The sequence below is a fragment of the Molothrus ater genome, chromosome 11 (assembly GCF_012460135.2).
Source record: "Molothrus ater isolate BHLD 08-10-18 breed brown headed cowbird chromosome 11, BPBGC_Mater_1.1, whole genome shotgun sequence".
In the NCBI taxonomy this organism is placed as follows: Eukaryota; Metazoa; Chordata; class Aves; order Passeriformes; family Icteridae; genus Molothrus; species Molothrus ater.
The window spans coordinates 10,475,661-10,496,737 of record NC_050488.2 but is presented as its reverse complement, the minus strand read 5'-3'; the positions used below and the strand labels follow the sequence as shown (position 1 = coordinate 10,496,737).

General features: G+C 50.7%; 1 protein-coding gene across 1 annotated transcript in view; it reads right to left on the bottom strand.

Annotated features, from left to right (window-relative positions):
* Positions 1-1,025: 1,025 nt before the first annotated feature.
* PLXNA1 (plexin A1) overlaps positions 1,026-21,077 on the bottom strand; it is a 115,578-nt gene continuing 95,526 nt past the window's right edge. The window contains exons 24-32 of the mRNA XM_036390740.2: positions 17,618-17,764; positions 16,660-16,819; positions 16,002-16,105; positions 15,472-15,568; positions 14,637-14,827; positions 13,800-13,969; positions 11,922-12,134; positions 8,768-8,918; positions 1,026-5,348 (exon numbers count right to left, since the gene is read on the bottom strand). Of these exons, the coding sequence (XP_036246633.1) occupies positions 5,253-5,348; positions 8,768-8,918; positions 11,922-12,134; positions 13,800-13,969; positions 14,637-14,827; positions 15,472-15,568; positions 16,002-16,105; positions 16,660-16,819; positions 17,618-17,764 (1,329 nt within the window). The 3' untranslated portion in view covers positions 1,026-5,252. The remainder of the gene's footprint in view (positions 5,349-8,767; positions 8,919-11,921; positions 12,135-13,799; positions 13,970-14,636; positions 14,828-15,471; positions 15,569-16,001; positions 16,106-16,659; positions 16,820-17,617; positions 17,765-21,077) is intronic.

Sequence of the window (21,077 nt, the reverse complement as noted above, 5' to 3'; positions counted from 1 at the left end):
ATACCTGCCGATGATGTTCTTGCTGGAGAATAGAAAAACTGCAAGAGAAAACATGAAAAACATCCAGTTTATACACACACTAAATGCAGAGAAAATATGTATTGAGCATCCACAGTACATCAGTCCTGCCAGCCCAATCTCTCAGAAGACTGGCCCCAGGGCAGGAAAAGGCTAAGGAAAAATAAAAAACAAAAAAGCAGCCTAATTTGTGTGACTTTGGTGTGTGCGCTGGGCTCCTGCTGACCCCACACTCCAGGGATTCACACCCTCCTCTCTAGGAATGTCTCCCCACACCTGCCACAGCCACCTGAGCTCACTGGGGAAGGTCCCCCTGTGAGGAGGGTGCTGAGGTGATCGGCTGCTGCCCTGGGCTTCCTCTCCTGGCGCTTCACTCTGGGACCCTGCAGAGACTACAGTGCAGTTTGGAGGTACCCAGAGTTACAGGGTGACACAGCTTTAAAGACAAGGATCAGGAGCTGGAAGATGCCCCTGTGGCATGCAGAGCCTGTAGAGACACAACTGCAGCATCATCTCAGCATCGTGCACTTCCTCCCAAGCACTTGTGCTGTCACCCTGTTATGTCCCAGGAGAGGAAGGGCCAGGAGGTCCAAGGGGTAGAAGTGAAGCTGCCCTAGCCCTGGTTGGTTCCCATGGACCCCAATGAGTGGCAGAAGAGTCAGGCAGGTATCTACCTCTCTGTGCTTGCAGCGTGGCAGGCTCAGCTCCTGTGCGTCTGACCAGCAGCTCTGAGCAGTTTGAAAGGTGATGAGTAAAATCAAATGGTTTAAAACCATTTAACATGAGCCACCCAGGAAATGGGCTGATGAGTGTCTGGAGCTCCTTTGGTGGGTGTTAACAACCACACCTCAGGAACCCCACAGCCACGCATGCACTGCATTGCTGGCACGTCGTGATGCTATTTTGCACCACATCCCCCCAGCACAGCCACAGTTTTGCCCACTGCTCCCAAAGCTGCCTGCTCCACGCACCCACACCACCCCCAAAAACACAGGCAAAACACCAGCTTTAGCAAAAATGTTTAATCTCTCCTTGATGCATGTGTTTATTTACAAGTACTAAATCTGAAGAACATTAAAATAGGAAATAGCAGGATATTTACACGATCAAAGGGCGCTTGACCAGCCATGCTGGCCTGTTGCTTCAAGTCTGAAACAATCACAGAAAGGGAATCAGGACTCCAGAGTGTGATTCTTTTTTTTCCCCATTTAATTTTCTAAAACTACCAGAATTCTCTGCCTCTTTCCGGGCCCACCTTGGGTTTTCCCCCTGCTTCCTTAAAGGACAGCTTGTTGTGCGCTTTGGTCAGGAGCAGGTGAGCCTGCAGGGGTCCCCACCTATCCCCCTGCTCCCTGTCCCCAGGCTGGGCCAGGGACAGCTCTGGGTGTGACATGGGGCTCCTGCTAGGGGGGACACTGCCAGGCAGGACTGCACATGTTTTAACCCCAAACTGAAGGAAAAGGCAATAAGAGCAGGGAGGGACCCCTTTGCTTGCAGTGGTGGGGGATCAACCTGCACGGTGCAGCTGCCTCTGGAAGTGCAGGCTCACAACAAGGGGTGCTTCTCCATCTCACCCCATTCTGGGGCATAGGCTACACCAGCAGGAAGAGGGGTCTTGTGGATGCTTCCCAGCTTCTCCACACCTTTTCCCCTTTCGAGGCAGGGTCTGACAGGGCCAGTTCTGACCCCACCAGGCTGGTCAAGGGAGGGTGGGCAGCTGCCTGGCACAATTAAGGACGCTGGGCATCATGCGAAAGGCAAAGGTAGCACCAAGAAGCACCAGAGGCTGCAGGCAGCACTGCAGTGCCCACCCCACTGACCAGCACCCTCCCTGTTAGGGGCAGCAAGGGGACCCCTGAGCAGTGAGGAGCTGCTGGGGCACCCTTCAGTTGAGCAAACCACAGACACCCCAAAGCTCTCCAGGAGGAAGCCAATGGGAACTCATCCCAAGGATCACGGGCAGTCAGCATCACCAGGGGGCTGGAAGAGTCAGGTCACAGCACAAGGGGAGCCCAGAAAGCAGAGCCACACCATGGCACTGCCAGCCTGCCCAGCATGAACACCCCCCAGGAGCCTCTCTGCTGCCCAAATCCATCTCAGACCCACCATGGTCAAAAAACTCATCTGTCCCTCCAGGCTGGCTGAGGGACACCCACAGCACTGGTGATGGGAAAGCTACAGGCTAATAGACCTCAGCAATTAACAGTGCTTCCAGCCCTCTGTGTCAAAAAGGAAATTTTCAGGGAGGTGTTCTTGGAAACACATCTCCATCCCCTCTCAACCACCACAAAACCCATGTGCTTGGCTGCCCCAACAGCAACCAAAGCTCCCCAAGACACTCTTACCAGTGCAACAGGCAGAACCCTCTCCAGTCCTGGACAGAGACCCCAAAGGCATCGCTCCCCTTCCATCACACCGCAGCGATCACCGATGCATTGCCACCATCCTCCGCGCCATTTCCAGGACCTCCACCAGCACCAGGCCGCCAGCAATGCCACAAGGAAGAAGTTTTGCACCAAAGGGAACTGCAGGCACCCCTCCACCCCACCACAGCAGCAGTGAATCCTACAAAGGGACCCCAGAGGGTTCTGTCCCACCAGAGCACCCAGAGAGATGCTGGCAGCCAGCAGTGGCCCCAGCACAGGGCACACAGCTGTCCTTTAAGGCTCTCCAAGTACCACATTTGAGATGTGAACCTCTAAAGTCTTTCTTTTTGCTGTTTCTTTTCTTTTTTTCTTTTGGACGAGAAAGTGGCAAAATAATTTCAAATTTAAAAAAAAAATAGGTAACAGGTCTAAACAAACCTCTAATATTCAATACTCGCAGTTTCTTTGTTTTATGGGTTTTTTCTTCTGTTTCTTAAAAAGATCAACTCAGACTAAAATCTAGCACAGTCATGCAACAGCCCACAGCTCTCAGAAATCCAGCGACAGCTCAGGGTTTGTAGGTTTGAGAAACAACTATAAATTCTTTTTCAAACAGTTTTGCTGTTGTGGTTGGATTCTTTTGTCATCTTTTTTTTTTTTTCTTTTCTTTTTTTAATCAGCATCTTCTCTCCTTTCCCTCCTTATTAAAACAAAACAAAACCAAACAAAATTACAACATAATGAGAGATGTGCAGGCTTCAAACGGTTGTTCTGCATGGTGAGAAAGGCTTGGAAGTTCCTTCCACACCATTTGGTATCCTTTTTTAATTTTTTTTTTTTTTTTGCAGTGGTTGTTTGTTTTGTTTTAACTGGCTGTGTAAATTCATCTCATTTTTATATTGGTTCAATTCTCCTTCAGTTAACTATACAGCACCCCACTGGGGCATGAGAATTAGATTGTAACCACATATATATATATACACACTTTTATTATTTTTTTTAATTAAAAACTTCATTATTTCTCCCTCTCCCCCCCCTTAACTTGCAATTTAAGGGAATGGACAGAAATCAGCTGGGCTTCTCTCCACTTGGATTTTGACAGCCATCCGCTCCTGGCAGAGTGTGGCCCCATGTGCTGTGGCCTGGGCAGTGACAGGAGCTCTCAGTACAGAAAAGGAAAGGGTTTTGCTCTTTTTTTTGGAAGTTTTTGGTCACCTGCTGCCCTTCAGGGCAGCATTCAGCACCTTTTCATCTCTGGAAAGCACAAACCCACAAGGAACTGACATTTCCAAGGGGGAAGCTGAGGGAGAGACCTCAGGTCCCCAGCGAAGCCCCTTCAGGGCAGAGGCAGCGGAGGGGAGACAGGGTGACAGCAAGGAGAGAAAGGGGGAGAAAGAAGGAAAAGACAGAGAAAGAAAGGTCAGTCTTGGGTGGAAGGTCCTGCACACATTTGGGCTCCCCAGGTGAAAGAGCAGGTGACATCCCCATGGCACCCAGAATCCCAGTCCCTGCATGGGCTGGGAACCCAGTGGGGTTTGCCAGGGGGATCCCAGTCAGGAGTGCAGAGGAGCTGCCTCCCCCTTCACTGGGGATCTGGTTTCTTCCCCTGCATCAGCACAAAAAGATGATGGTCAAAAATAAACGTAAAGGGGCTTTGTTAAGGCGGCTCCAGTGCCAAAGAATCTGACACAAAAAGCCAGGCTGGCTCTCCATCAATCCTCCTGACAGCCCCCAAGGCCCCACAGCCATCCTCCACCCCACATCATCCCAGGACAGGCAGGAGCAGGCAGCACTGCCCAGACCACCCCACGGCCACCGAACCGGGAAAACAAGGACAAGCTCAACAAAACACCAACCATCCCTCAGCAATCACCCAGGAAAAGAAAAACCAGCCTTGGGATCTCCCTTCCTCTCTGATTTTGACCTCCAGAACCACTCAGCAGCATTAAAATAACAGCATCTATCCAGCTAACAAAACTCCCAACTTTTTTTTCTTCAATTTTTTTTTTCGCACTAAACAACATTCAAATAAAACATGGCACAGGACATATTTTAGAAATATCAAAGCTCCCTTTCCTGCCCACCCCTAAAGCCCCAACCCCAAATCTCCCCAGCATCAGTCCTTTAGCTTATCTCTTAAAATTGTTTTTGTTAGTTTGTTGCAAAAAATTCGGAATATTTTTTCCCCTCCCATTTTTTGTTATAATTTTTTTCCCTTTAAATTAAAAATTTTGTTTGTCTCGTGTAAATTGTGCAAATATAGCAGTTAACACTAGTGGCAGAAGGCCAGAGAGAGAGAGAGAAGGGGGCAGAGACAGAAAAAGAGAGAGGAGGAGGAGGAGAGGGGGTGGACAGCTGGGGGGAAGGAAGGGAGAGCAAGTCAAGTACAGTAAAAATAGGAGCCCACCCACCCTCCCTTCACCAAAGTAACAACAACATCCAAACGCCTTCCTAGGAAGCCCCGCGGTCCCGACCCTCCTTCCGTGCGGGCTCAGGGGCTCTGCCCGGGCCAGGGTTGCCCAGCAGGTCCGTGGGGCAGGCCAGCCCCTTCTCCTCCACCCGCGTGGCCTCTCTGCAAGGTCCCTGCTGCCTGCCGTGGGGCTGGGGCTTTGTCTGTGGGTCAGGGAGTTCCGTGGACGCTGCTGCTGCTGCTGCTGCCCTCGGGGTTTGTGGTTTGTTCCGCTAAGCGCGAGGTTTCTCTGGGTGTCCGTGGGGAGCTCCCGCGGGCCCGGCCGGTCCCAGCCCCAAAGTCTTGTGCCCGCGGCTGCCGCTGGCCGGTCCTTCCTCCCTCCCTCCCTCTGTCCATCCGTCCATCTGTCCGTCCGTCCTGCCGCCCCGCTGCCGGACGCTGGCGCTGCCGCCGCCTTCTCAGCTGCTTAAGGCCATTGTGTCGATCGCCTGCTCCAGCTTACTCCGCAGTCGCTGCCTCCGGGCCTGCTCATCCTTCTCCAACGCAGCTAAAATCTGGGGAGAGACGGGAGGAGACAGTGAGGAGGTGCCCTCCTACCCAAAGTGGATCCTTGTGGCACTCTGACTCTTTGATGGCATCAGGACATGGGGATGTGGCCCCACAGGAAGTGCTTTTGTACTCCAACAGAGCCAGAGGAAGTGCAAGGTGAAAGACGCCACTGTGAGTGGTGCATCCCCAAATCGAGCCCACTGGGACTCCCAAAGGGTCTGCAGTGACACCAGGGACCTGCCTGACACTAATGAGGAGCCAACTTGCAATGGGGAAATGAAGAAAACACAAACACGTTTGTTTGTTTGTTGTTTGTTTGTGAACCCCAAATCCAAGCCAATGACACCTTCCCACCATGTCTGTGACTCCAACAATCGTGTAACGCCTCAGGGAAGCAGGGGTTGTGTTTCAGAGACCACAATCAAACCATGAACTGGTTCCACATGCACAAAAACACCAAATCCACAAGGCTTCAGCTGCCACCAGTGTTAAAACCTGTCTCATTTCATCCCAACTGGGGGACAGTGGGGTGATGGAAGGAGACATCAGACAGATGCACCAGCAAAGCCTGGGAGCCCCCAGTCCTGTTCAAGGGGTGCACCCACAGACACCTGAGAATGACTTTCCTCCCTTGAAATCCTTTCTCTAAACAAGCTGCTGATAAGGATGATATACTGCAGGCTGGAGGGACAGTCCCCTGCCCTGGGCTAGATGTGACCATGCCCCCAGGGCTGGGGAAGGACTAGCATAGAGAATGAGACTCAGAGTAGGGAAAAGGGAGTAACAAAGTGTAAAACAAAGGGGCAATTGCCCTCCCAGCAGCCAGGAGTCTCGTCTCAGTAACATCATGCCAGCAGAGCAGAAAAGCTGATTTAAAAAAACAAACCTGACAGAAATCTCATCTCCTCGGGTGAGCTAGTTGAGAGAGCAAATTTTTTGCAATTATATATCAAGGCATCCGTCAAAGGGGACTTGATTAACCATTTCATTGGCTGCATAATTGGAAACCAACTGTTGTATAATTAATAGACTTACTAGGAGGCAGGCAAAGTCCATCAGGAGCCCTACAGGTAACTTCTTAATGGGGAATCAGCTCCCTTTGATTAAGAGCTGCTGCAGCGCTGACGAGTTTTTGAGAGGCAGACAGAGCACGCTGAGGAGCATCCACCACACTGCCACAACCAGCCTCTGACCACCAGGAGACTGGGTCTCCCCCAGGCTATTTTGGGGCAGGACCAGGCTGGCCTCTGTCTCCTGGGGCAGCAAGAGATGCCTGATCAGGAGTGTCCCCCAAAAAGAGAAGGGAAAGCTACATCTGGGCACTGGTGTCAGCTCCTGAGGAGGGGGAATATCACCAGCATCAGCTGAACACATCTGATTTACCTCCTCTGGCAGCAACATCCCAGGGCAGCAGCTGGACTGGGAAGAACTCATAGATTCTGCCACAAACCTGCTAGTGGGAACACTCCCCCCCCATCCATCTCCACAGATGCTCTCAGCCCTCATTATACACACAGAGTAAAATACCTGTAGTGACACACAGAAATCAAAACCCCACATGCCTGAAAGGTGCCTGAGCTGGAACCAAATGAGATTGGTCAGAGAAGTGAAGGGAAGCCTATTCCCCCTACCTGCCTCCTCTGCCTCTCCCAACCAGACAGAGGTGTATCCTGGAATGCTGAGGTGCCAAATGATTCCCAAACTGCCCATGCATTTATTTACTCCTCTCTTATCTCAGCCTTATGGAAACAATGCAGTCAAAGGAAACCTGTGCTGAGTGTAGAGACACCCAGGTTTGTCACCTGCTGTAAGGAGCCAGGACCACTGATTACCAAGATGCAAGTACCCAAATGAAAATTAATTATGATTTTCATTCACAGCCAATGACAGCATATTATTGCACTGAACAACAGGAAAAATTATTCTCTCCCATTTTGCATCAAAGAGGGTGCAATCGGGCTGCATATAATTGTGCTTAATGATGAAAACAAACAAAGGGAACAGCTGCGATTTATTAATCCCATTACAAATAATAAAAGAAGTTTCTGAGAGCTGTGAACACACTTGTGATGCTCAGAGAGCAGGCAACAGCAAGACACTCAACAGATGTCAGGCTGCTGTTGGCAGGCAAGAAGAGGACCTGTGCCCCTAAAGAGCAGCTCATTAGTGCCATGGGTTCATCTCACATGGTCCCCTCCATGCTCTCACCCGGGGCTTGAAGGATTTATTTAAGGATTGTAGGACTTTTAGCCAGGAGGAAGTGAGCACTGGATGATGGCTCAAGGATGATAGCTGGACCACAGCAAATCTAGATCTTCCAGACTGCTCCACTTTCACTCTCATGGTAGCCACAGAACTGTGTACAAACTGTAAAACCCCAAAAAGCCCTTCATGGCCAATCCATTTCCCAGAGCAACAGGGGCCTTGGGGATGTGATATCCAAAATCATCTAAGGACTGGCATAGAGGTCCCAGCAGCATGGTCATCAGTACATGGCCACCAGCTGCATGGTGACCACCACACAGCATCTTCACAAGAACCAGGATCTCCTCTTCCCTCCTGTAAAGCACTGAGCTCCATAGGATATTGGCCACCGTGATCCCAGAGCTGACCTTAAACCCAGGAGCCAGGTCTGCTGCAACTTGCTTATGGACCCCTTAAATTCACACATCAAAGAAGCACTGGGAGAAGCCTCTTTGGATTGCTGCATGGAACAACAGGCACCCCATTTCCTCTCCTGGCTGAGTGGGAAGATGTTCTGGCACTCTGTCACTTAAATTAGCCACCATTCAAATATAGTCATCAACTCCTTTATTGGGACAATAAAATCTGTACTATCCTGCTATGTGTATAGACCTATATTTTACTGTAGTTACATATTTTATTGCTTTAATAAGGTGTAGGCTGCGGATTTGAGCAGAGTTTTGAGAAATTAATTTGTATCAATTACAACAGAGGAGTTCTTAACCATCCTTACTGACATTCACAAAACAAGCACTGGAGAGACCACCACATCCTCTAAGATCTCTGGGGAGAGGAGCCAAACACCACCTGTACAGTTCCACAGCACTGGTACCACCATGGTGCAGGATTGGTGGCAGTGGATAGGGGAAGCACGCTGAGATAATGCTGGGAACTCTGCAGCCTCGTGGAGCTCATGTGCCAAATGTGTAGAAAAATAGGTGTTTCCCACATTACTCACTGCAGAAAATATGAGGAATGAGTGAGCACTGCCCACTCCAGCTCCTGGCTTCATGCCTCCCAAACCTTTCTTTCTCCAGCAGCCCAAGCACAGATGCGGAATATGTTACTATTCCACATTTCATGGAGCGTTTTTCTATAGGAAAAAGCAGGGGACTGCAGAAACAAGGACAAAAGGACTCAAGTGGCAGCTGAGACCTGATTGTGCCTCACCACATCTTACCTCATCCTTGTACTTGGTGATGTAGGAGTAGATCTCGTGCAGGGCACTCATGCTGTTGAACTGGCTCAGGTGTAACCGTGACTGCTCCGCCAGGTACGCGCTCATGTCCTGGTCACTGATCGCTGGCATTTTAGCTATATCTGCATAATATCTGCAGGGAGGAACAGAGGGGTGGGTCAGAAACAGGGACAGGCAGGAAGGGACAGGTCCCCACCACAATGGTCACAGAGAACAGCCACTGGAAAGGCAAGTGAAGAGCATCTTTCCTCCAAGCAGTGAGATACATTCACCCATTTTAACACTGCTCACTAAGAGGTCTCTGAGCACCCCACAGAGCAGTCAACACAGTTAAGAATGTGCTCCTGATGGAGCAGCACCCAGCTCAGTCCAATTCTGCTCACGATGCTGAGAAGCCAAGCAATCTTGCTCTAAGGGATTTTCCACCCTCTCCTAACCTACACATTTTTTGTCCTTCCCATCCCATTGGCATGTTTTTCCACCAAACTACATGCACCAGGACCCTCCACACCTGCAGTAGCACACAAGGTTTTCCTACTACTCTCCTAAGGTCACCATGTCCCTAAAGCCAACAATGGCCCTTTGCATTCAGTTAAATACTTAGGTTGTGAACACATGACAAGGTGACATCCTGCCCCTGCAGCAATACATGTGCTGTGGTAGTGGAAAAACAGAATATCCAACAGGATGTTGATCACAACCTTGAGAGGACAAAGCTGCACCATCCCAACAGCAGGAGAGTTACACCAAGCAGACACACCAGTGGACTGGCTGCTGAGGACTTTTTGGAAGCCAGGGTTGTGTCCACAAACCTCATTTTAAAAGAAACTCCACCAACAGCAAACAAGCTCTGGCTGCTACCAGGGAGCAGTATTACCAGCATTTCCACCTGGAAACAGAGAGTGCCAGCCTCTCTCAGGTTTGCTTTGCTCCTCATGACTCCCCACTTGGTAAAGTTTCTGGTACAGTGATTAGCACCACTCAGCTGAACACTGAGATGGAACACTGCTGAAGCACTCGGACAGGAGCAGATGGCAGCAAGACCACTTGAGAAGATGAATATGAGGACCCACTCCATCCCACTGCACTGAACTCAACTAGTGATAAACTACTTGGGCAGTTTTCACAAAGACACTCATTCATACCCAGAAAATGATGCAAGAGAATTTCTGGATGCTGCCAGGAGAGCAGTGGTCTGAGGTGAGGACCTGTGACTAAACCAGGCATCTCCTACACCCCCAGAGAGATCTCACATCCCAGAGTGACATTTCCTAAAGCAGCAGTTTCACGCTCCAGGTGTTATCATGACATACAAGATGGGAAGAAACCATCATTTTTCAATACAAGTGCGCATGGCTCACATGGACCAGGATTCCAGTCACACCATCCATTTCCAGAGGACACCTATGACCCCAGCACTAGTCCCCTTGGGTTTCTGAAGGTTTCCCTCTTCCTAAGCCCTTCCCTGTGCTATTCCTGCCTCAGATTGGCAGGATGCCCTTTTTTCAGCTGGTGCCTGAGCCACAGCAGCAGACAGACCTGCTGTTGGGACTGGCAGTCCCACTCAGCCACCCCCACACCACTCCCATCCCTCCTCTGCAAAGCTTTCTGACTATAACTGTGCCAAAAGCCAGAAATGCTGATTATGCCATAAATCCCTGCAGCAGAGGACCAGTAGTAGACACAGTCACCCCCTGCACAGGACATCTCTGCCCCCTGCTCATCTGCCTCTGGGACCATACTGGAGGTAAGCAATGGCAGGAACATCTGTCACCACTGAGATCTCCCACCTCCTCCCTCAGGGATGCAGAATGTCTAGACCAATGGTTAACTCTGAAATGTTGTATACCTTTTTTCTTCCAGGCACACACACAGAGCTGAATATTTTTGTCATAGAGATGGCAAGGTCAGAGAAATTCACCTTATGAAACTTGTGATGTTCCTATGGGACCCCACTCCAAAGCCCCATGCAAAGAACTTCCTCCTATTACAATGCAGCTCATCTCTCAACTCAGGCATCATATTTCAGGGGCACCTTTCCTTCTGATCCAAGCCCTTCCTTCCTCGAGGGAAGACACTTGTCTTTGTACTTGCCTGTGAAACAGCAAGCATGCCAAGGCACAACAAAAATATCTGTGTACAAACAGTACCCAAGGATGATTTAGGCTACAAAGTTCCACCCTTGCAAACAAGAAAATATGACATTTACTGTTGTCTGGTCATCCTTCATTTAGTTCATTCTGTATTTGGTGAAGATGCTGAAAAAGGGCCCTCAGTTAAGAAAAAAGAATCATCTTTAGCCCAGCACATCATCACCAAGGAAAAGTTGCAACAGCAACCTGAAATCTTCCATTTTTTAAGTTTCAAGAAGTTCCACTTCACAAGATGGCAACATTTTAACCGTAGCTCTGTTTGGAGGGCTTTGGAGGACATCTCCTAGGTTTCTCTCCCAAAAGGATAAAGCTAAACACAGCATTATGCCTGAGTGCATCAATTTGCAAACAGTCTCATTCAAACCCTGAACCTTTAACACTACATTAATTCAGCAGGACAGAGGGACATCTCTCCTCAGCTCATTAATTCAGCAGGACAGAGGGACATCTCTCCTCAGCTAACAGGGAAGGTGGAAGATGTTGGAAGATGTCAGGGGACCTGCTCCTCTCCCTGCTCCTCAGCACAGAGACTGCAGCCTGAGCACTGGGAAATGATAATTTTCAAGCATTTCAGCAAAACCTGCATGTATTGTTGTGATACAAAAAAAAGCACTTCTCTAGTCCAAGGCTGAGTTCTCACCGCTCTTCAAAAGCAATCAAGCGAGGTGTTAGTAATTCCCTAGTACAGACCAAGTTTTTACAACAGAAAACATCAGACAACCTAATAGTGGAGGTTGCTTTTAGCACCCCTTAAGCAAGTCATAAACGGCTCTTTAAAACAACCATTGCAAACTCATTTTAGGAGACAATCATGAGAAAGCATCATCCCCCAAACAAGAGGACCATCTTGTGTGAGCATTAGTACAGTCCTGCTTCAGTCAGCTACCAAGAGGAGCCCTCCCAACAACCCACATCCCCACATCCATGAGCATCCACTGCAGGTCCCCCAGGAGAAGCAAGGAGCTATTGCCAAGTCTACTCACCTTTCTACCCAGCTCTTGTAGTTGGGGATGTCCTTGGCATACAGTAGTTTGTTGGAGGGAGAGTCCTTTCCTAGCTTGTGCTCAGAAGTTGAGCAGGAGTCCATGAATGTCTGAGCCACCACGGATAGGCAGGCATCAGTAATACTGTTCTTGTGAATGTCGAACACAAACTGGGGGTTTTTAATCACATTCACCCAAAAACGTAGAGGTAGACTGAGGGATGAAGGAAATAGAAGTCAGCACCTGAACCACACCCTGCAGGGCAGCTGGCACATACATGCACCTCCAGTTGTGGAGGAGCTTCCCATGACCCAGAATTGGGCAGGTTGCTTTTTCCAGCATTCCAGGGATGCAAACACCCTGGGTAAATGGCCACTCCCCCCTGCCCACCCCAACAAGGCTGCAGTTCTCCATGAAGAAATTCCTCAGCACTGCCAACATCCCCAAAGGCAAACCAGGGCAGTGCAGATCTGTGGTTTCTCCAAGGATCCACTCTCACTGGAGAGCCCGTGGGTCAAATCAGACATGGTCTCTTTCTCCTACATTAATAATCCTTTTGAAGGCACTGTGTGGCATTTCACACATCTCCCGTGGCAGAGGAGGGAGTTAGCTGGACTCCTCAAGGGACTCATTAGCACATTTAACACCAGAGGAAAATTTAGGTGGTCTCAGATGCTGGAAATAAAGCTCTCAGCTGTAGAGACAGCAGGTCTCCTGGCGAGCCATCGACTGGATTGTTTGCTGCAAACTGACACACACATGCCACCCTCCATGGCTCCCCTTCCCAATCCTGCTGGCCCTCTCCTCTCCTAGGAGCACCTCAGAGCCTCCCCCATCAGAAATCCTCCTCACTCTGTCATCCCCCAGCACCTACATTCAGTGAATGCTTTTATCTTAAAGAAAACACACTTTGTTCCCCAGGACTTTCCTAATGAGGGTACTGGGTGCATGTACATATTTCATTTGTGAAGGGAATGGCCTGGAGAAATTAGCTCCACATGTCGAATTAGCGCCCAGAGATAAGCACAGGCATTAGTATGCAAGAGCCTGCGTGCCCAGCCCCTGTAGAGTGGGGCTTTTTTCCTCCCTTGCCTTTCACTCCTTCTTTTAATATAGGAAGCTGAGTTATAAATCAGTTCCAAGCACTTCCACGCTCTCACATCTCCATTTAAAAATGTTTCTTTTCCTGCCCTGCTAATTGCAAACAGTTACTGAACTACACAAAAGCGATTTGGCTGCCATTTAACAAATGCCAGACACAGGGAACATACGTACCCGTCTCCAGTCACAGTAAAATCAGAGAGATGAAATCAGTGAGGCAGCAGAAATGAAAAATGCCAAAGGGGGCTGAGGAGCCAACACCTGCAGAAGCCCCAGCACAGCACCCAGGAGTGTCACAGGCTGCCCCGCCCCAGCATTCAGCCAGCAATCAGCAGAGCAGGGGCTGGCTCTGCAGGCAAGGGCAGGGAGGATGTGCACACAGAGCTCTGCTGACAAATTTGGGCACAGCTGAGTGACAGCAAGAGTGTGGAAACACCTTCAGGACAGCAGAGATGAGAATTGGGGCTGGCATCCCGGGAGGAGCCCGGAGGATGGAGAGGCCAAGGTGAGATGGGAACAGAGCCCTGAGCCACTGACTGCAGCCATCAGGGGGAGCGTGGTGCTTGGGATCTGGGGAAGGGCTGAGGGAGAACTGCATTCCTGGGATTTTTTCTGCTAAGGAAGGCATGCAAGGGATTTACCCACACCCTAAATACAGAGATATGGGCCTCTCTTGTCCTGGATCATTTCCAGGTTCATATTTCTGCTCCCTGCGGGAGGGCTTGGAAGCTGTGATGTTGTTAGCCCACCCCCCAGCCCACTGTCCTTCTCCATTACCAGTTACTCTTCCAGGTGTGCCTGACATCATAATCATTGATCTGATGCTTATCAGCTTGTTCATCCAGGAAATCAAACATGTATTTGATGGCGAGGGGCAGTGCACTCCCACGGTGAGCTGTGCTAAAGATGGTCTCAAACAGGTCATCCACAAATTTCTGCAGGGTGCCCTGGGGAGGAGAAAGAGAAAAGGGCTGCTCAGCAACACCCTGGGCCAGCAGAGAGGTGGGTCTTTAACTAATGGTCAGCCTCTAAACCAATTTAACTTCTATTCCTACACCTGAAAAAGCAGCACAGTACAGTCTGTGTAACCCTGCTGGTTTTCAGTGGTTTATACTGGGAAACAGACACTGCAGTGATGAGGTATGTCCTTCATTGTATGATCTGGCATGCTAAAAGTATACCAAGAAAAACACCATACAAAACAAAAAAGTGTTGTATGTGCTGAGGGAAGTGGAACGTGCTGCAGTGCCAAATGCCTGGGGTAATCACCCTTCCCACATCACCAGTTATGCAGTTTTACCCCAAACACCAAAGAGGCAGCTATGCCAGGGCATCGCTGCTTTGCAGACCAGCAGCTGCTCAAGGAATAGTAAAAACACCAAAAGGTGCAAAGAGCAAACAGGAAAATCCACTCAGGGAATATTCACTGATGGTTTCAACACACAAACCCTTCACCTCCAGCTCAGAAAAGAGATCAGGTGAGGATTTCTTCCTGTGCTAGAGCAGGAGGCTAACAAAAGAGCAGTGCTTACCACTTTTGGACAACCCAAATCACTACCCATCCCCACCCAGATTTCCAAAGCCAGGCACCAGCTCTGGGCCTCTGGGCCATACCTTGGTGGCCAGCAGACGGGTCAGGTAGATCTCAGAGACCATCTTGCTGCCGCGGTCGCCCTCCCGCTGGTCCATGTGGTCGTGGTTTTTCACCAGGTGCCAGAGCTTTGTGCCGCTCTCCAGGTCGGGGGTGATCATGGGGGTCCGTGAGCGCAGGCTGTCAGGGCTGCTGGCTGTCCTCAGCATGCTCTCTGCAAGCACAGGGGATGCTCCCACCCTGCCACCTCTGCCTCACCACCAGCCCCATATCCCCCTTCCCTCCACAGGAGCTTTGGGATTCAGCATCTGCAGCCACCATGAACTGGGAGCTCTGCTGTGACCTCCTCACAGCCTGCTGGGCCACACGCAAGCCTGGCTGATGTACAGGGGCCAGGACAACCATGGAAGGAATTCTGCAGAGCCTGTCCTGCTCCCAGCACACAAGTGCCAGGATCACAGATGCTTCCTGATCACACTATTCCCTTCCAAACCAAGGCTGAAGTACACCTGCCAGTACATTCGTGGGTGTTTTCAACTCTGCTCTTTTAAGTGCTAAGTGCCTCTGTGCTTATTTTAATTAGATTTCAGGGGAATAAAAGGGAAAGGATCCCTTAACAGCAGCCATCTAACATTTGCCTTTTTCCCCTGAGCCCAACACACTGCAAAGAAAGATGGCTCTGAGGGCACCTGCTCCCTCTCCAACACTAGAATAAGTAGCAGAATTGTGCAGGAGGGCTGGGAGTCTGGAGGATTTTTTCACATGAGTTATAGTCACTTGCCCTGTGCCTTGGTCCACATGCCCAGCCCAGTGCCACCTCCCCAGCCAGCCCAGAGGAGGATGCCCATGGGCACTCACCATATCTGCTGAGGGACTTGGTGAAGGTGGAGGAGTTGGAGATGTTGTATGCTGAGTTCTGCTTGGGCACCAGAGCTACCGAGGAGCCATCTGTCACCTGCAGGCAGGAATGGGCTGAGCAGGCTGCCACACCAGAGAGGCACAGGGGGAACAGCCCCAGCACAGGGAGAAACCAGCCCCAGAGGGATGCAGTGACACTGCCACCACCCCAGGGACATCATCTCCAGCAAAGCAGCCTGACATATCTCTGTGACAGCTGGGGGAAGGGGAAGAACAGGAACACACCAGGAAGGTCAGCATGAAAATGGCAGAGTAAGGTCAGAGTGGGAAACAGCCTCTATGAACCCTGGAAACACCCCATTTCAAAGGAGCACAAACATGAGGTGGAGGCAGGAAAGGGACTGCAGACCTCCTGGCCATGGCCCTGAAGAGCTGAGCCCAGGCCCTGACCAAGCTGAGGAGGGAGAAAAGATGCTCAAGCTCAAAGCAGCTGGTGACTGCTCCATGTTCTACATCATGGAGAGCCTTACCTGGTAGTGGGCCAGGGTGTTCAGCCTCTTCCAGTCATTGTCAATCTTTGTGGTGACATCTTCATCCTGCAGTATGATGCGGGCCATCCTGCCCTGCCGCCACTCTGTCCCCATGAGGGAAAAGGGCTCGTGGTTAGTGGATAACAGGAGTACAAAGATAAGGCAAGGGTAGAGCACAGTCCCAAGGCATCAGCTTAAGAGGGCTCCCACCCCTCTCTGAGGCCCAAGGCTGATGGCTATCAATGTGTTGGACAAATCCAAGTACTCAGGGAAAGACAGCACCAGTTTGACCCTGGTGACTGTTAACTTTGCTACTCTCCACTCCCCTGTCCCACCTTTAAGAACAGGACTATTAACACTGCTCTCAAGTATTGCTGGCCTCCTTGAAGGTGTCTCAAGACACCTCAAGCCTGCAATTCAGACCCCAGAAGACTAAAGGAGGCTCTCCTCCCCACCTCCTCCACTGGCAGGATCCACACTCTCGTGTCAGGCTCCCCACACACAGTCAATGCCACCAGCATGGGAAAAGTGGACTGAACAAGCACAAATGTGCTTCTGTAGGATCTGTTGATTTTCCTGCCCTGCACAGATTTATTGGCACTTCTGCTCTTAGCCAAATCCCTGTTCCGCCCAAAGAAGTGCTTGGGCTCTCTCTTACCCAGGTCCATGTCTCCAGCTTTGGGTCTCTGGGAATAGGGCACACCCTTGTAGACAGCGTCCAACAGCTTCTCCTTCACCTGCGTGATGGTGTCGCAGTTCAGCACCTTGACAGGGATCTCTGGGGCATTCTCATTCTCAGGGTTCACACAGTTGAGGGTCTGCACAGGGTCAGAAAGGGTCGAGTGAGAGGCTGTGAGACACTGGCTACAAAGGCAGGTCCAAAGGCACAAGGCTACAGCTGTCTTCAGGCTGTGCCTTCTCACCTCCTGAGCTGCTGTGGAGTTGTAGCCACACGGCACATTCCTGCTTCCCTTTCTCCACCTCTCCCTGCCACTCTCAAACCTCCAATTCCCAGAAGGGAAATGCAGTGTCAGTGAAGGACTCCTGGGCCAGCAAACATGCCCAGTGCACCAAGGCCTGTTGAGAACAAGCAATGCCCAGGCACACTCCACTCCCCTCCCAAACCATCCCTGTGGAGACTGAGCTGCAGGTGAAGAACCAGCTGCAGGCTCAGCCAGGGGAAGGGTCTGGCTTATCATTTAGCTGGACAGAGGACATGGCTCAGAAGAGAGAGGAGAAGTATCTCTCCATCTCTGCAGTAACCTCAAAGCTCTAACTTTGATCCCCACCAAACATGAGCTCCATATAGCACAAACTCAACAGCATCTCCCACCCAAACCTGCCATTGCCAGGGGTTTGCTTGGAGCAGGATTCGGTTCATGTTTGGCTTCCTTGGGCCCATGGCAAGATCAAACCTTACCAAGGAAAGGCCCTGTTTCTGACCTTGTCTGAGATGGGCCCCACTCAGACAGGGTGAGAGGCACCCCAGGAATGCTGAAGAGAACAACAGACAAAACTCTCTCTAAAAGTATTTTGTGTGCTTCCAAGATCTTGTTAAATAGGACCTGGCAGTCCTGGCAAGCACCAGTACCACTGAGGCTTCTGCTTGCACTAACCAGCATTTTGTAGTCAATCTGCTGCCGGATGAGCTTGTCCTCACTGAGGGAGTAGCGAGCCTCTCCTGTGATGGCATCAATGGGTCCCTTCTCCATCTGCTGTTTGATGGCACAGTAGAGCATGAAGAGTGGCTCCCCAGCACATTCCTGTGGGACAGGGGGATGAGGAGATGAGAGAGAGGAGTTAGAAGGTGTCAGGCACCAGCTTTGCCTTTCAAGAACCACCACCATGTCAGAAGTTTTCTGTGGCCCTGCACCATCAATCCCCACACATGGCATTATAAAAAGTCTTCATCCCTTGCTCAAAACTGCAAGGAGTGAGGTCCATGGTAAAATTCATTCTGTGAACTCACTCTCCCCTTCCAAACCCACTGGAAGTTGTTTGTATATCAACCTCAAATACCCAGGGCTTCCAGACACTTCTGGGTGAATTCTGCTCATTCTGCAAGCCAAAGATTAGCTAAAAATGGTCATTTCAGGTCTACTGAAGAGCAGATTGAATCTGAAGACCTTGAGTATGGGATACAGCCTGTCTTTTGAGCTGCTCCAGACAAGAAAAGCACCTGAGGACTGGAAAAGACGCACTGCAGTGGGACAGTCTGGGGGCTCTTGCCCAGACATCACAAAGCACTTCTGACACCTGTCAGGAGCCCAGTCTCACATGAGAGAAGGTCAAAGGAGGTTTCTCCAAATGACAGCTGGGTACAGCCAGCCAGACCCACTGGAAAAGGGGACCCAAAAGAAAAGCAAGGGAGCAAGCCACAGATAACCCTACCCTGAGTCTCCAGGTGATGGAGGGGACCAGGCAATGAGGTTTCCTGCAGTTAAACCGTTTGCCACCTACACATCTCCACTGCCAAGGCCTTGTACTCAGAGCCAGCTTTAGCTACCAGACAGAGTCACATCAGCATCTATCTCATACATGTGAGGAAGGGAAAGGGAAACTGGACCAGACACTTCCCCCTAAAACAAGCTGGATGCTGGATTCAGAAACACTAAAGGACCTGCCAAGGTTGGAAGCACCAACCAGCCTGGGGCCAGGATTTGGCACAGCAGGACAGGGAGCGGACACCCGTTCATAACCCGGGGCCCAAACATGTCCCCTGAGCTGCATGCCAATGAGCCCTTGCAGATGCAGGCATTAGCCCTAAGGGAGAAAAAAGGGAACAGAGAGGATGGAGAGAAGTCCCAGCAGATTTTGCCCCACTAGCCCTCATCCCTCCCTCCCGGCCGCCTCACAAATAAATTGTACTTTGGTGCAAAGTGCGGCTGCTCTCCCTGTCACCATATGCTGTTAGCATCTCGTTAGCATCTGCGGTAATTAAAGAGACAGCTGCTAACGAGCAGGAACAGGCATACATCATCCCCAGACCTTCCGACAACATGCCTGTCTTTGAAATTATGTTTCATTTGCAAACTTGGCTTCATTAAGTCAGCTTGGAAAAGTGAGAGACCCAAGTGGGTGCTAGGCTGCACATCACCGGCTGCCTGCAAGGCGAGGTTGGCTGCAGAGTGGTGAGAGCCCAGGGGTCCCAGGGCACCCCAAGCCTACCCCTCTGGTTCTGGTGGAAGGACTTAAATTCCTCTTTTTGGTTCCTTGTAAAAACTCCTTGTGAAAATCCCAAGTCTGTGGAAGTGGTATGGATGGAGGATGGCTTGGAGCAGGACTCCTGCTCCCATCTGCCATGGTTGCTACAGTCTCAGCCCACAGATTTTACCTCTCCAGTAAGACATGGCTGCTGCCCCCACATCAGCAGCTCTGCACCCACCTTAGGGATTCACACCAAGAGAGGTGGGCTCAGTCTTTCCTACACTGGCTTCTCTGTCTGTTCCTAGTGTAGATCCCACCCTTAAAATGGAGCACCTCACTCCCAGCCTCACTGTCCCCACTGGATCTTGAAGACCAGGGCCAAGGTGCTGCTGTGGGTCACAGCTCACTGGGACAATGCAGATGAGGATGGTTTAGGGATCATCTTTGACAGAGACCAACAAAATGAATAGGAATCAAAGAAACCAGTGCTGGGTAGTTCACCTGAGATGAAGTCCATCAGGTGAAATACAGAAGGAGACCACTGAGATGTGGCCAGGTGGTCCCTCAGGTTGATGAAGGGCAGCCTGTTCCTCAAATGTAACCGTGCCCACCCTGCCACCCTTATGCAGTTTGCTCACTGCTGTGGATCTGACTGAGGGGAGCTCTGGGGGCTCTCCATGTGAGCTGAGCTGGAGGAGGGCAGCTGCAGACACCCTGTGCATGCCCATGTTATATGTTGGGAACAGGCTGAGACAAGACAGCTAATTCCCAAACTGTCTTACTGACTAGATCTAGCTCATCAGGCACCTAATATTGTGCATTTTTCAGCACTTGTCTCGATTTATCTATCTCCCTTTCCCTGAGGTGTCTCATTAAGAGTCTGATAAATGCTACTTCAGGGTCCTCCTGAAAGCGCCAGCCCTTGCTGGCTCACCACACTGCTGGCCCTGGGCATGAGGGGCTGTCCTGTGCCTGTCCCCATCCCTCACCCACTCTATCTTGTTTTGCTCAGGGCAGGTTTGCTGAGAGCTGACCCAGTGGCTGTCTGCCTCATTTACATGCACAATTACTGCAGTTTGGGGCACTTTCCCTGCTGGCACGCTGTCTGTTGTGAGACTCTCCATCTACTCCACAGCCCTCTCCTGCTGTTGCTGCCAACTGTGATCCTCACTCTCCAGAGACAGGTGAGAACAGCCTCGTGGGTCTCCTCTGGTGCGACCAACCCAGAAGAGGGCATGAGCACAACTCAAGTCTCTTCCAGTTTAACTCAAGTGACTCAGGGAGTGGAGTTTCAACCACGTCCCAAGGAGGTGAATCCCAGCGTAACAAATTTCACAGCCAGAAAGTTCATCCAGGCCCTCTGTGTATGTTTCTCTTGTAATGGTGCACCTGGATCAGACCTTTCTCCTGCTGCTACCAGTCAGACACTGGAGGTGTTTTCTCATGTCTAAGTCATGGTATAGCCAAGGACTTTTTTATAAAGAGGCATTGCCCTGGTTCCACCATCCTCACACCTCTCACCTGCTACTCCTATCCTCACGACCTGCTCCACAACTGGTAATGTGCCCAGAAGCCTCTCTGAAGGGGGACAAGGACAGATGCAGGACATTGGTGGTGCATGAGCTAATCCAAAATAGCTTCTGAACATGGCCCAGTCCAGCCAGGGACAGGTCAAGGATGTCAGGTCACACACACAAATACAATGTCCCCAAACTCTGCTGTGCGTGTTCATAGGCTGTGCACTGCACTTTGCTCAGCCAAAGGGAACTCCTCCAAGGAGCCTTGGAGGAGTTTATCCACAAGGAGAGCTACTCCTGCCTGTCCCACCAAGTTCACAGAGCCCAAAGAGCCTTCTGCCAGTGCTCTACTCAATCCCACTGGGTACTGCTGATGCAAAAGGGCCCTGCTGGACAAAGCCCTGGCACAAAG